Source organism: Nomascus leucogenys, chromosome 22a, assembly GCF_006542625.1.
Source record: "Nomascus leucogenys isolate Asia chromosome 22a, Asia_NLE_v1, whole genome shotgun sequence".
Taxonomy (NCBI): Eukaryota; Metazoa; Chordata; class Mammalia; order Primates; family Hylobatidae; genus Nomascus; species Nomascus leucogenys.
The window spans coordinates 49,697,377-49,711,348 of record NC_044402.1 but is presented as its reverse complement, the minus strand read 5'-3'; the positions used below and the strand labels follow the sequence as shown (position 1 = coordinate 49,711,348).

Sequence of the window (13,972 nt, the reverse complement as noted above, 5' to 3'; positions counted from 1 at the left end):
TAACTAAAAAGGTGTGATGTTATAAGTTAACATTAGGGGAACCTAGGTGAAGGGAATATGAGAACTCCATCTCTGCAACATTTCTGTAGGTCTAAAATTACTCCAAAATTAAAGCATTACTAAAAATAAAAGTTCAGGATTTCAGCCTTGGCTCTGACGCTTGGATTTTCTGAGCCTTAGAGTCCTCATCTGTAAAATGGGATAATGATAACTAGCTCATTTCCTTGTGTGGCTGTTGTGAGGACCAACTATGGTTAAGTAAGTGGACACACACTGTAGACACTGAAACACACAGCCAATGCTGGTCACTTTCCAAGGGAGAGTCACGTAGGCGTCAGAGAGAAGCAGTAAGGTAGAAAAGGTGTTTATAATGTAGACCCTGGTCACAGGGAACACCAAAGACCCAATTGTTATAAACCATCAGTAGAACTCTGTTATCCTTTGTAGTTAAACACAGATACCAAATCTTTCAGGCATGTTGGCTGTGGCAGTGTCATTTATTATATTATTAGAAGGGTTTAGCAGCCATCTCAAAAAAATAAATAAATAATAAATAAGAGGGACACAGCTAGTAAGAATAAGAAAGAGGTAAAACGAACAAAAGAGAAAACAGTAGCTTCAAACACCCAACTTTCCTTTAAGGAAGTCCCTGGGCCATAAGTCAGTATTTGTTTCAAACACACTTCATGGAGAAATGAAGAGACAGGCATTTTCTAGTCTCAACCTACCCCACACGACTTGGCTGGTGATCTGGAAAACCTGCTCATAGCAAGCCCTAGACCAGCTCAGCCACTGTGTGGATCTTCTGATGGCGAATGAGGTTGCAGTGTCGATTAAAGCTTTTCCCACATTCAATGCACTGGTGAGGTCGCTCCCCTGTGTGGCTTCTCTGATGTTCAATGAGAAATGAACGCCGACTGTAGCTCTTACTGCACTGGCTGCACTGATACGGCTTTTCTCCTTTGTGGATTCTCTGATGCTGGATAAGACCCGCACTCTGACTGAAGGCCTTCCCACACTCCTTACAGTGGTACCGTTTCTGTATATTGTGGATTCCTCGGTGATTAAAAAGACCAGAACTTCGACTGAAGGCTTTCCCACATTCATTACATTCATAAGGTCTTTCTCCAGTATGAATTCTTTGATGTCGAATGAGACCTGAGCTCTGAGTAAAGCTCTTCCCACATTCATCACATTTGTGTTGCCCCTCTCCTAAGAGGTTTCCCCACTGCCTCTCTATCCTATCCTTATGTTCACCAACTTCTTCATGTGGGGGATCCTGCTGTGATACCTCCCAGGTCTGCTCATTAAACATTTTCCCATGTGGTTCCACTATCTTAGGACAGTCTTTCCTTAGCACCAACTCTCTGTCCTCAGTCTTGGTTAGTTCATCTGAAACAAAGAAAAAGGCTAGGTAAATGTCACTTGTTCCCTGAGCCTATGGGAAGGTGACTATGTCTATAAAAATATATCATAGAAAAGGAAGTGGGCTAGAAACAGAAGGGTTAGTGTGGTAACACCTTCCCCTAGGTAAGGAGGAAGGTTTGCCCTCTTTGACAAAATGCAGGTCAGTCCATCCCCATGTAAACTTGGCCTGGGGAGTTGTTTTTTGAGCCAGAGTGTCACTCTGTAGCCCAGGCTGGAGTGCAATGGTGTGATCTCAGCTCACTGCAGCCTCCATTTCCCAGGTTCAAGCAATTCTCCTGCCTCAGTCTCCCAAGTAGTTGAAACTACAGGCACGTACCCCCACGCCCAACTAATTTTGTATTTTTAGTACAGACGGGGTTTTGCCATGTTGGCCATCCTGGTCTTGAACTCCTGACCTCAGCTGATCCACCCACCTTGGCCTCCCCAAATGCTGCGATTACAGGCATGAGCCACTGTACCCAGCTGGCAGTATTTTTTTTATACTTCTTCATGGGGAAGGATGGGTAAAGATTAGGGTGGCTTCTGTGGAGTATTCCCTTACACCTCTCTCCCCTTTCTGAGATAACCTCAAAGTGACCCTTTCCAAGGAAAGTTACTTCATGTATTCATTCATTCATCTTCAGAACAAGTATTAAACTTCTACTATTTAGGTGCTTCAGGCAGTACAGTAGTCCCCACTTATCTGTGGTTTTGCCTTTACAAAGTTTCAGCTACCCACAGTCAATCACAGTTCAAATATACTAAATGGAAGATACCAGAAGCAAAAAATTTTTTTTTTTTTTTTTGAGACGGAGTCTTGCTCTGTCGCCCCTTGGCTCACTGCAACCTCCGCTTCCCAGGTTCAAGCGATTCTCCTGCCTCAGCCTCTTGAGTAGCTGGGACTACAGGCACACATCACCATGCCTGGCTAATTTTTTTTTTTTTGGTATTTTTAGTAGAGATGAGATTTCGTCATGCTGGCCAGGCTGGTCTCAAACTCCTGGCCTCACGATCCATCCGCCTTGGCCTCCCAAAGTGCTGGGATTACAGGTGTGAGCCACCCCACCCAGCACAAACAATTCTCAAGTTTTAAATTTGGCACCATTCTGAGTAGTATGATGAAATCACATGCCATCTGGCTCTGTCTCACCCAGGACATGAGTCTTCCTTTTGTCCAGCATATCCACACTGTACATGCTGCCTGCCTGTTGCACACCTAGTAGCCATCTTGGTTATCAGATTGACTGTTGCAGAGTCTCAGTGCTTGTATTTACATACCCCTTATTTTACTTAATAATGGCCCCGAAGTGCAAAAGTAGTGAGGCTGGCATATTATTATAATTGTTCCATTTTATTATTAGTTATTGTTGTTAATCTCTTACTATGCCTAATTTATAAATTAAACTTTTTCTTAGGTATGTATAGGAAAAAAATAGTATATACAGGGTTCAGTATTATCCTTGGTTTCAGGCATCTACTGGGGGTCTTGGAATGTATCCCCCTTGAATAGTGAGGACTACTATACTTTATGACTTTCAAATCCACAATTATCCAAGGTGCATTCCCATCATAAGACCTTTGCTCTAGTGCTTCTCTCTTCCTGGAAACTTCTCACCTCAAATGAAAGCAAGGCCCACTCTCTCGCTTCCTTCAAGTCTTTGTTCAACTCACCTTCTCAATAAGGTCTATCTTAATTCTTCTATTTAATATCACAATCTGTTTGCCTTATCCGTAGCACTCTTAATCTCCCTTATCCTGTTCTATTTTTGCCTTATTCCACAGGCTTATCACCTTTTAACACATTGTATCATTTCTTTACTTTTATATTTATTATTATCTCCCTCTTGCTACAATATAATCTCTATGAGAGGAGAATCCTTCTGTTTTATTCCTGAGAATCATGCCTGGCACATAGTCTGATTTCACTTTGCAACCCAGAAAAAGGCCGAGGACAACAGACCCAGGTCTCCTCTTTTGACCAAAATATTTGCCTCTTTCTCCCACATCTAACTGTCCTGTCTCTCACACACAAGAATAGGTACCTCTTAGGACTCCTCTGTTGTTAGGCCGTATTTCTCCTCCTCCTTTTAGCTGGGGGATTACAACAGATTTGGAAAATAAAAATGTGTCTGTAGAGAACAGATGGGCCCCAAGTGGGATCAGTACTGCCCTCCTGCTCAAACTTCTGAAATCCATAAGGGAGCTGGGTAGAATATAAAAATTCAGACATTTCCCACCTTTTAATGATTACCATTTATACAACTTTCATGACTTATGAAGCACTTTCAGATATATTATCAAACTGACTCGCCACAAAACTCGATGTTATTATCCCATCTCTTTAAAGAACTATAGAAAAATATGGGCCAGGCGTGGTGGCTCATGCCTGTAATCCCAGCAATTTGGGAAGCCGAGGCGGGCGAATCGCGAGGTCAGGAGATCGAGACTATCCTGGCTAACACGGTGAAACCCTGTCTCTACTAAAAATACAAAAAATTAGCCGGGCGTGGTGGCGGGTGCCTGTAGTCCCAGCTACTTGGGAGGCTGAGACAGGAGAATGGCATGAACCCGGGAGGCAGAGCTTGCAGTGAGCCGAGATCGTGCCACTGCACTCCAGCCTGGGTGACAGAGTGAGACTCTGTCTCAAAAAAAAAAAAAAAGAAAAATATGGGAAGATACAGATATATGGGTAGACAGACTATATAGAGAAATGTCTGGAAAATATGCAGCAAAGTGACAAGAGTAGTTACCTCTAGGGAGTAGGATTCGGAAAACTCCCATTTTTTACTATATAAACTTTTGTATTATTTGGATTTTTAAATAATCAGCATAACTTAAAAAGAAACTCAAGCTTACCTATTAAATATTGCTTGGCTAAAAATTTGAAAAGCTGGAACTTGAATTTGGTCCTTGTAATTTCAAACACTATGTTGTTTTATAATATTTGCTTTACCTAAATTTGTAACACATACCTGCGCTGATATCCCACAAGGAGAACTCTCCAGTCTCCAGATGCCCTCTGGATATTCTCCTACAGCCATAGTAGATGCTTAATAAACACTTGTTGAATGATAGATGGATAGATGAGTGGATAGGTGGAAAATATAGATGTGCTTCTTGGAAAAGGGGATTCTCAGCAGGGTTCTAGATGCAGTTTGGAAGGTAGAAGAAAGGAAGCAGCTAGAAAATAAAAGGTTCAAGTTCATAGAGAGAGAAAGAAGAAAGAAATAAAGAAATTGACTGGAAAGATGCTCATAAAGAAGGAAAATGATATCAGAGGCAATTTTAATCTGATAAAGTCACAGGAGCTATAAGAAGGTCTGCACAGAATTTACTCAACACATACACTTTAATTTAAATCAAGAGATGTGTTCCACGTAGTAGAAATCCATAATTGCTAGGGTAAATGAAATAAACAGAAGCTAGAGACAAAGAGGCAAGGGAAGTTGCGGCTTTGATGCATGTCGGGGTAATATGAAACTGAAAACAGTAGAACCTTGCTACAGATTGATTGTCAGAAGATTAACAAAAAGTCAGTAAGAGGGTATGATTTTTTGTGTGGGAAATCAGACAAGCTAGAGCCAATTCCTGCAGGGAGGGCTAGAATGGGAAAGCAGCTGACTCAGTCCCAAGTGCTCAGTACCACAAGGGTGGCCACTGCCACCTCTCAGAAGATTACAGAGAAGGAAATGGCAAAATTTGATTTCACTGGATTCTCCCATACAGTTCTGCCACTTACTAAGCATATCTCATATCTTTCTACTGCAAGTATGAACCCAAATCAGCAAGGGGGGCACTGGTGATTTGTGACAATAGTGACCATGTATTAAGCATAATGCATGCCAAGTGCTTTTCATAAATTGTATTTGATACTCACAATGACTTTCTGAGGTATATACTGGTTATGGACTAAATTGTATTCCCTCACATATGCTGAGGTCCTAACCCCTCAATATGATTACATTTGGAGACAGGGCCTTGAGGAAGGTATTAAAAGTTAAATGAGGTTATACGGTAGGGCCCTATCGGGTAGGAATGGTATCTGTCCTTATAAGAAGAAGATGAGAGAGCTTGCTCTCTCTGTGTGTGCACACAGAAGAAAGGCCATGTGAGGATACAGCAAGAAGATGGCCATCTATAAGCCAGGAAGAGGCCTCACCAGAAACCAAACCTGATGGCATCTTGATCTTGGACTACTAGCCTTTGAAAATGTGAGAAAATAAATTTCTGTTAAAGACAACCAGTCTGTGGTATTCTCTTAAGGCAGTGGAAGTAGACTAAACCAAAGCTATTATCAACCCCATTTTGTAGATGAGGGATCTGAGGTCAAGTGGTTAAGTAATCTGCCCAATACAAGCAGCTTCCATGAGGCGATGCCAGGATCTGAATCTGTCTGTCAAACCTTGAAGTCCATTCTCTGAAGCTGTGCTCCACAGTGATCCCTGAAAGCCTTCCTCACGTACCATGCATCAGAAGTCCAGAGAGCTTCCAGGATGGTACTCAGGGAGAAGTCTGCACACAGGGAGAAGGGTCAAAGATGAGCACACTAGGCCCTCAGAAGCACTGACCATTACTGCTATCTGGTAAGGAGTCTTTGGATCTCCTGTTTTCCCAGCTCTGGGTTTACTGTTTGTTTTTGCTTGACCAGGTGAGATTCATTCAACATCAAATAAATGCTGTTCCTCACCTGTCTCTTCAATAGAATGGCACTTCTGAGCAGAGTCACATGTGAGCTGTGGCTCCTTAGGCTGGGACTGAAGGCTCAGTGGTGTCTGCTCTGCTAGAGGCACCATCTCTTTACAGAGGATTTCTTGTCTTTGCCTGTGGGCCACCATCTGGGGACAAAAAGACAAGATTTGACTTTTGAAGAAATTAACTGTCTGAAATAAACACTTCCAAGAAAGAAGGAAACAGGAAGGAGAGTATTTTATCACCAGTGTCAAGGAGACACAAAGCAGAGGATACAAGGATTCTTCGCATGCCAAAATACACATTTTTCTCTAGCAAATCTCCCTTCCTACCTCACGTTGTGGTTCATCGAGCTCTCTCTCCAGATCCTCCAGCAAAATCACAGCCTCTTCTCCACTCTCCGGACAGTGTTCCCTCACCCAGCCCTGGAGCTCCTTGGGCAGAATGGATAGAAACTGCTCCAGCACCAGCAGATCCAAAATCTGCTCCTTTGTGCTCACATGCGGCCTCAACCACTGGTAGCAAAGTTCCTGGAGTCGGGTAAGAGCCTCCCTTGGTCCAGGGGTCTCTTGGTAGCACAGCTGTCGAAAGTGCCTTCGGAAGATTTCCCTCGCCAGTGGATTATTGCGTTTCAGTCTAGATTCCTGCCTTTGAAGGTGACTTTTTGCTTCCACTTTCATTGTCAGAAGTTCTTCCCATGACTCGGGAACTTGAACACCCAGGGATAAAACCTCCTTTGAGTTTGTATTCATCTTGACCTTGAACAGCTTAAAAGGTACCCTCCAGCTGGAGCTATGCTTCAAGACAAACCTTGGAGGTGCCTGCCTAAGCAGTAAAAATAAATTTTTTGTATAGAAAAATTATAATAGCTGATAACAGAAACTGATAATACAAGCAATTATCATAGGCCCTAAGGCTCTTCTCTGAAAAGTGATTTGGTGACCAAAGGATGGAAATAATGGAAATATATATATTCATCATGTGCAAAGAGCATAAGCTTTTAAGTTACCCAGATATGGGTTTTCTTTCTTTCTTTTTTTTTTCAAATGGGGAATTTCACTCTGTTTCTCAGGCTGGAGTGCAGTGGCATAATCACAGCTCACCGCAACCTCAAACTCCTGGGTTTAAGTGATCCTCCCACCTTGGCTTCCCAAAGTGCTGGGATTACAGGTGTCAGCCACCACACCTGACCCAGACCTAGGTTTTATTCTGATCCTAATATTTACTAATTGTGTGACCTTGTGCCAAGCTTTTAAATCTTCTTTCAATCTTGGTTTCTTTATGTGAAAAAGAAATAGCAATAATACTTTACAGAGTTCATGGAGGAAAACAGCCCATGAATTAGGGACTGCACCGATCACTCAGAAAGTCTGAATAAAAAGTTTGAACTCACTGTATAAACATCAACTTACAGAAAAAATAAATGGAAATATTGTTACTGTCGACTAAATGAATGAACCAACATTTACTTTCCTATTTACTTCAGTTTTCTTAATCTTCAAAACAACCATTTAAGGTTGGTATTATTTTCACTAAATTTACAGAAAGAAAGACTTAGGTGGATTCCAAGTCCTGGAGCTTTCCACACCGCCCTGCTGCTACTGAGGAGTAACAGTCAACACTGCACAAGTCTACAATATGCTTTCAGATACAAGACTATATTTCATCCTCACAATTACCCACTGAGGTTTTATGACAAAAATTATTTCACTAGATAACAAATGGAAGCCAGGGAAAGTTAAGTAGATTGCCCAAGGTCAACTTCTTTTTGAGGACAATCCTAAGAAGCCAAAGAAGCCCAAGGGAGAAGTTTTCTCCACAGACCCAGGAAGCGCCTGAAACCCAGGGGGGTGTTCCCAAAATGTGTATCTCCAAAATGTTAGGAAGCACAGCGCAGCAGCTGAATTCCAGCTTGACAGGCCCTATGGCAGACATCTGGGGAATCTGAATTGGGAGGTGGAGAGACGTACAGGGAGCCCCAGAATATGCCCTTTAACGGGCTCCTCAGTGATTTGTATGTATTATAAGGTTTGAGAATCAAAGAACTAAGGAAAAGGGAATCGGGAACTGCTACATTCTGCGCTTGAAAACCAGTCCATTCAACGCCCCTTAATTTGTTTTTAGAATCTATTGGTGAGAGGGTATACAGGTTCTCCATCGTGAAGGCTGCCAAAGTCTTAATTGTCCTTAACTTCCTCTCCCGGGTGTTTCTTTCCCTGAGTCCTAAGCCTGTTGCCGTTATTCACCGAGGTGACCCTTCAGCCTCGCAGTCCTCCTACAACCCTTTCTTGTACAATGTCCCCACAGCTGGGGATGACCACTCTGGTCTAGGGAACACCCGAAGCCGCCCGGCACTGACCACCGCCCCCTCCTCCGGCTCCCACTTCCCAGCGGCTGAGGTTCACTTTCCACGCCCCTTTCCCAGCCCCATCCTCCCTGACCCGCCTCCATTCCCGGTCCCCACAGCCAACTCACGAGACCCGGAACGCGCAAGGAGGGAGAGGGGGTTACCGGCCCGGCGTTGGTAGAAGCGCGGCACGAACAATGGCCGGGCGGGGAAGAAAGATGCCGACCTCTCCTCGAAGGCGGACGGAGCAGAGGCACTTCCGGGCCGGTCTAGGATTCCATGTCTCGATGTCCGGCGTTCACCTTGCTTCGGACTCAGCCCCCAGTTTCCTGGCGTCCAGTTCTTTTTCAGCAGTGAATCACATAACTAGAATGTCATGTGTGTGGGCCGCACACAGGTTTTAAACGGCAAACGTTGATGAAGCATAGACCGTTAACTATTGAAAATGCTGATTTTTAAAAGCATTTTTAAAATTAATACATTCTTTATGGTTAAAAAAACCCTCAGACAATACCAAAATTAATAATGTAAAATGTCAAACCCCACCTACCCCTCCTTAGTCCCACTCCCTGAGGCAGCCACTGTCACCGTTAGCCTGGAATTTGTATATCATTGTGATCCTCTCCCACACACACAATGGCATTATTTTATATTTAGCCTTTTCTCCCCCACTTATTTTAACGTTTTCACTTCATGTATCCTAAACAGCTTTACTCATCACGTAAGTCTAACTTATTCTATGGGTGGATAACAGTCCATAAAGCTATTTATTTGTCCAGGCCCCTACGCATTCTTTATTTAGGCATCTGCCTGCCTGCTTGCCTTCTTTCCTCCCTCCCTTCCTCTTTTCCTACCTTCCTCCCTCCCTTCCTGCCTTTCTCCCATCCTCCTTTCCTTTTCTTTCTTTCTTGTTTTTGTTTGTTTTTTGGTTTTGTGCTGTAAAAGTTTTCTGGAGTTTTAGTAATAATAATACAAAATCAAACCAAAACCAATTAAATAAATTTGTCACCCAGGCTGGAGTGCAGTGGCATCATCATAGCTCACTGCAGACTGCAGCTCCTGGCTCAAGCAATCCTGCCTCAGCCTCCTGAGTAGCTGGGACTACAGTCCCACACCACCATGCCCAGCATTTTTTTTTTTTTTTTTGGTAGAGACCAGGGTCTCGCTTTGTTGGCCAGGCTGGTCTCTAACTCCTGACCTCAAGCGATCCTCCCACCTCGGCCTGGCAAAGTGCTGGCACAGGCATGAGCCACCATGCCCCAGCCTTAAATAAATTTTATTGGTACAAAAGAGCGTAATTGTAGGTACTGTTAGTCATTCATCAGTTTTACTATGCCAACCAGAATGATGGTGTCGTGTAGATTAAACTATATTCTGTTTGTTTTAACAGAATCTTATCATTTATTTTATTAAAGTAGTAAGAAAGTATCTTGTGTGTTAATGTAGGCTCCATGATCTGTTTTAACTCCAAAATGGTAGTAGCTCGGAACATTTCTGTATTATTTTCCTCAACCTAGCCTTCTGAGGGCATTAAATAAACCCGAGCTTTATGCTTTACTTCTATTTCTTTCAAATATCCAATAAGTATATAATCAACAAGAGCACTAACATGCAGAAAATTTGCTCAAAAATCCTCATCACTTTTTCCACCATACCATGTTCACTTGCAAATCCCTCATTACAAACTTTCCTAACAAACTATGAAATGAGAGTAAATACTCAATTTCTCTTAGACTTGAATAGACTGTTTAAATATGTTATTCTTTTCCATTTTGGATGACCATCTGTGACAAGTAAATGCAATTTAATATCTCTATGAAACTTCTTAAACGTCTCACTGGCAATTGGTTAGGGTCTCTCACTGGTTTATATGTGCTTGCTAAGTGGGTCAACTATAGGGCTCAGGCAGGCTCCAGCCCAGAGTCAAGTGGGCAACACATTGGACTTCACAATGGTTAGTCCTGAGAGAGACTGGCTTTCATTTGTCTGTTTCCAGGAATATTCCACTATAGCAGTATTTTGATGAGTGTCCTGGGACAGAAGGGATTATTTTAACATATGACTGGGAATCTGTACTGAATACTGAAAATACCACACCAACTCAAAGACAAGAAATACTGACTGCAAAATCAACCAAAAAGGTTAAGGATTACCTGAATCTAGAAGCAGGCATATTGGGATACTAACTCGGCTGTGGGTTATTCCATAATCTAAAAAATTAAGATGAAATAAAGCAAAAAGAAAGAGAGAAAGAAAGAAGACAGAAAGAAAAAAAGAAAGACAAAGCAAGCAAGAAGGAAGGAAAGAAAGAAGAAAGAAAAACAAAGAAAGAAAGAAAGAGAAAGGGAGAAAGAAAGGAAACGAGGGAGAGAGGGAAAAAGGAAGGAAGGAAGGACTTGGAGGATTGGTGACAAAGAGATTATTGATGGAACTAGCTCATATGTGGATAGATCTCTTAGAATAGATACCAAATGTACCAATATTTATGTCCTGTATGAATCTTCATTAACCCACTGTGTCAGAGGGTTTCAGTAAGCAAGTGAACAAGATGATGGTGAAACAGAACATGGACTCCCCCTCTTCACAGCCTACTGGGATCCCTCCTTAAGCATGAAAATAAAGGAAAAATTGTGAGTCCCTTCAAGGGAAATTCCAGGCACTCTGCAACCAGCAACTAGGGAAATAAATTAATAACCTGCTAAGCAAGAAGATAATAATAGCATAAACAATAGTCACCCAAGTGAGTCAGAGTCATGAGATGTTTGTTTCCTTATAGAAACTAAAGATAACATTTGATATATGTCCTTGAGTCGAGTTGTTTTTCAGAAACCAGTACCCCCACCAGATGGAAAAGGTTGATCACTGTCATATAGACCTTGACAGACAGGAACCAGAAGATGGATAAGGAAGTCCTAGAAATTTTCCAGCCTTTGACTCACATTGGAGAATCTCCTCATCCATGCCTTAAAAACTCTTGCTTGTAAGCCATCTTACAAAGAGTTCAGATCTTAAGTGTTAGTGGCCCAATAACCTTGCTTGGTGCTCTACAATAAATGCCTTACTTTCCCTCACTGCAAATCCTAGTGTCAATGTTTAGCTTTGCTGCACTGGAGAAGCAGACCCAAGTTTTGTTGCTTAACAATCTGCTCTATGGGTAACAGCAACTCTTTTTTCAGCCATCTCAGCATTTGCTCAAGAAACTTTTGAACATAGTGACCATGGCTGCCATGATGAAGGCTGTACATAGGCTCAAAAAACAAGACAAAAGCTTTTCTGTTGAAATCCAGTTGCAAGAGCCAAAACCAATCCTAATCCCTAGAAATGATGTAATATCACAGTGGAAACAGCCAGCCACCTGATGGTAAATTGATTGCATTCAACTGTTTCCATGATGGAGAGGACAAAACTTTTCTTCAAAGCAATAGGCACTTTGGGATTTGGATTGGCTTTTCATCCCTACCATGCTCTGTCAGTACTGACTTGTTGAAAGCCCCACTTACACCAGCCTCAACTTAGGTGGGCATTAAAATAAAATGATTTGGTCTTTTCCTTTTTTTTTGAGACAGTTCAACTTGTTCTTGTGAATCCTTTCCTGTCCCTTAATGATGTCTTGAGCAGCTCCCATAGCTTTCTGGCAATTTTAAGTATTAAAGGTCTTATTCAGCTTATTTTTAATTTTAAATTTTATTGTTTATTGAATAAGTTACATAGCCAAAGATTCAAAATATAAGAGGTACAAAATGGCATACGTTGAAAAATCTCTGTGACATTTTAAATTTTGTTATGTGTGATAATGATATTGTAGTTCTGTAGGAAAGTGTTCTTACTTTTTAGAGATGGGTACTGAAATATTCAAAGATGGTATGCCATGATGTCTATAATTTAACTTAAAATACTTCAGCAGAGAGAAAGGCGGGGAGTTAAATATGACAAAATGTGAACAATTATAAAATCTAAATGATAAGTATATAGATGTTCATTACATGTTATGTAACATAAACTAGAAATAAAATCGAATCCCCACCCCAACGCTGGCCAACTAAACAGACCCCTTGTGGCAAAAGCGATACCAGAAAAAACCTAAAAACTGAGTTCCCAGCCCTGACAGACTGAGAGGTCAGACATGACTCATTATACCCTGCTCCCTTGTGTGGTTTAGACACAACTGACCAGCATTAAAGTTAAAGTAGAGATCATAAGACTGATAGACTAGACTCTTTGTGGCAATAAGATACCAAATTATAAGCAGGACCTAAAGTCCATGCCAGGGAAGGGTTAAGTCATGCTTCCTTTCACTTAAAGAAGAAACTATGTTCTAACTGCCACAAGGTTTTCTTTTTTCTCTAGCAGCTAAACAAGCACTGCCCCTGAGATAAGAAATATTCAAACAATTTGCAGCTCCACTAGATGCTGACAAACTGTATCCCTGTTCCACCAACTGTAACTATAGCTTTGACTGAACATGAGACTGATTTTGGTAACTTTCTCGTGATAAGACCAACCATGGACTCATTCTAGCCCTTTTACAGAGATTGTGCACTTCTGTGCTCTCATGTCCTAAAGTGATTGTTTGACGTATAGACCCTAGTTGTAATACATGCAAATGGTAAGTCTCTACTTCAAAGTGAACATGTAACATGCATGTTTGTTCAATGTGCATGTGTCAGGACCCCTTCCTGAATATTCATAGCTCCTTCAGTAACCTGTTGAATATGTATGTTTGGTCAACTCATTCAGCATAAAGCTTCTACCTCAACCCCTCCTCCTTCAAAGTGCCTGTCTCTGGATGTGGCTGGAGGAAGGCTTCCCAGCCTGTAGTTTGGCCACCTTGCAGGCTGTAACCCTTAAGAAGAAATAAAGTCTTTTCTCTCTTTTTCTAAATTTGTATCTTGTGATATTTTCTTTAAGTTAAAAATACATAAACCTTTGGGAGCAGATACATTTCCAAATTCAGGTTTTTGTTTTTTTTTATTTTAGAAAGATAATGTGCATACACTGTATATTATGCAACTTCCAGCAGAGTTTCAGAGCATATCAAACACCTCAATATTTCTGCTTTGAGATTTATGATTAGTCACTTTAAATGAGTTAAAGGCTATGAAGAAGTTCAGTTTTCCCCTCAGATAGATTGTAGTGCCAAATTTATGGAGGAAAGATTTGGAGTTTTTAGAATTTTATGGATTTTAGAACTGTGATTAAGGGATCCTGGATATGTACTAGTCTATTTTCTGTGTTTTTTGCATATTTAAATACTTTCAAAATAAAAATTTGTTAAATAAAAATATACAACTTATTCCTACCACTAGTCACCTAGTTTCATCCACTAGAAACAGCCAAAGGTATTGTTATCTTTTTTTTTCTTCTAGACAGGATCTCTGTCTGTCACCAAGGCTGGAGTACTGTCACCAAGGCTGGAGTGCAGTGGCATGATCTCAGCTCACTGCAACCTCTGCCTCTCAGACTCAACAGATTCTCCCACCCCAAGTAGCTGGGGACCACAGGCATGCGCCACCATGCCTGAAGAATTTT

The 13,972-nt window shown here is 41.5% G+C and overlaps 1 protein-coding gene across 2 annotated transcripts; it reads right to left on the bottom strand.

Annotated features, from left to right (window-relative positions):
• Window positions 1–467: 467 nt before the first annotated feature.
• On the bottom strand, window positions 468–8,688 carry ZSCAN9 (zinc finger and SCAN domain containing 9). Of its 2 annotated transcripts, none has more exons than XM_003271990.4 (4): window positions 8,608–8,688; window positions 6,429–6,921; window positions 6,095–6,242; window positions 468–1,392 (listed from the first exon to the last, which is right to left on the bottom strand). In XM_003271990.4, the coding sequence occupies exons 2-4, from the start codon at window positions 6,846–6,848 to the stop codon at window positions 776–778; spliced, it is 1,185 nt and encodes a 394-aa protein (XP_003272038.1). In that variant the 5' UTR covers window positions 6,849–6,921; window positions 8,608–8,688; the 3' UTR covers window positions 468–775. The 2 variants fall into 2 exon arrangements, with proteins under 2 accessions (XP_003272038.1, XP_003272037.1); XM_003271989.2 differs by having other exon boundaries at window positions 8,572–8,663.
• Between the last annotated feature and the right edge of the window lie 5,284 nt (window positions 8,689–13,972).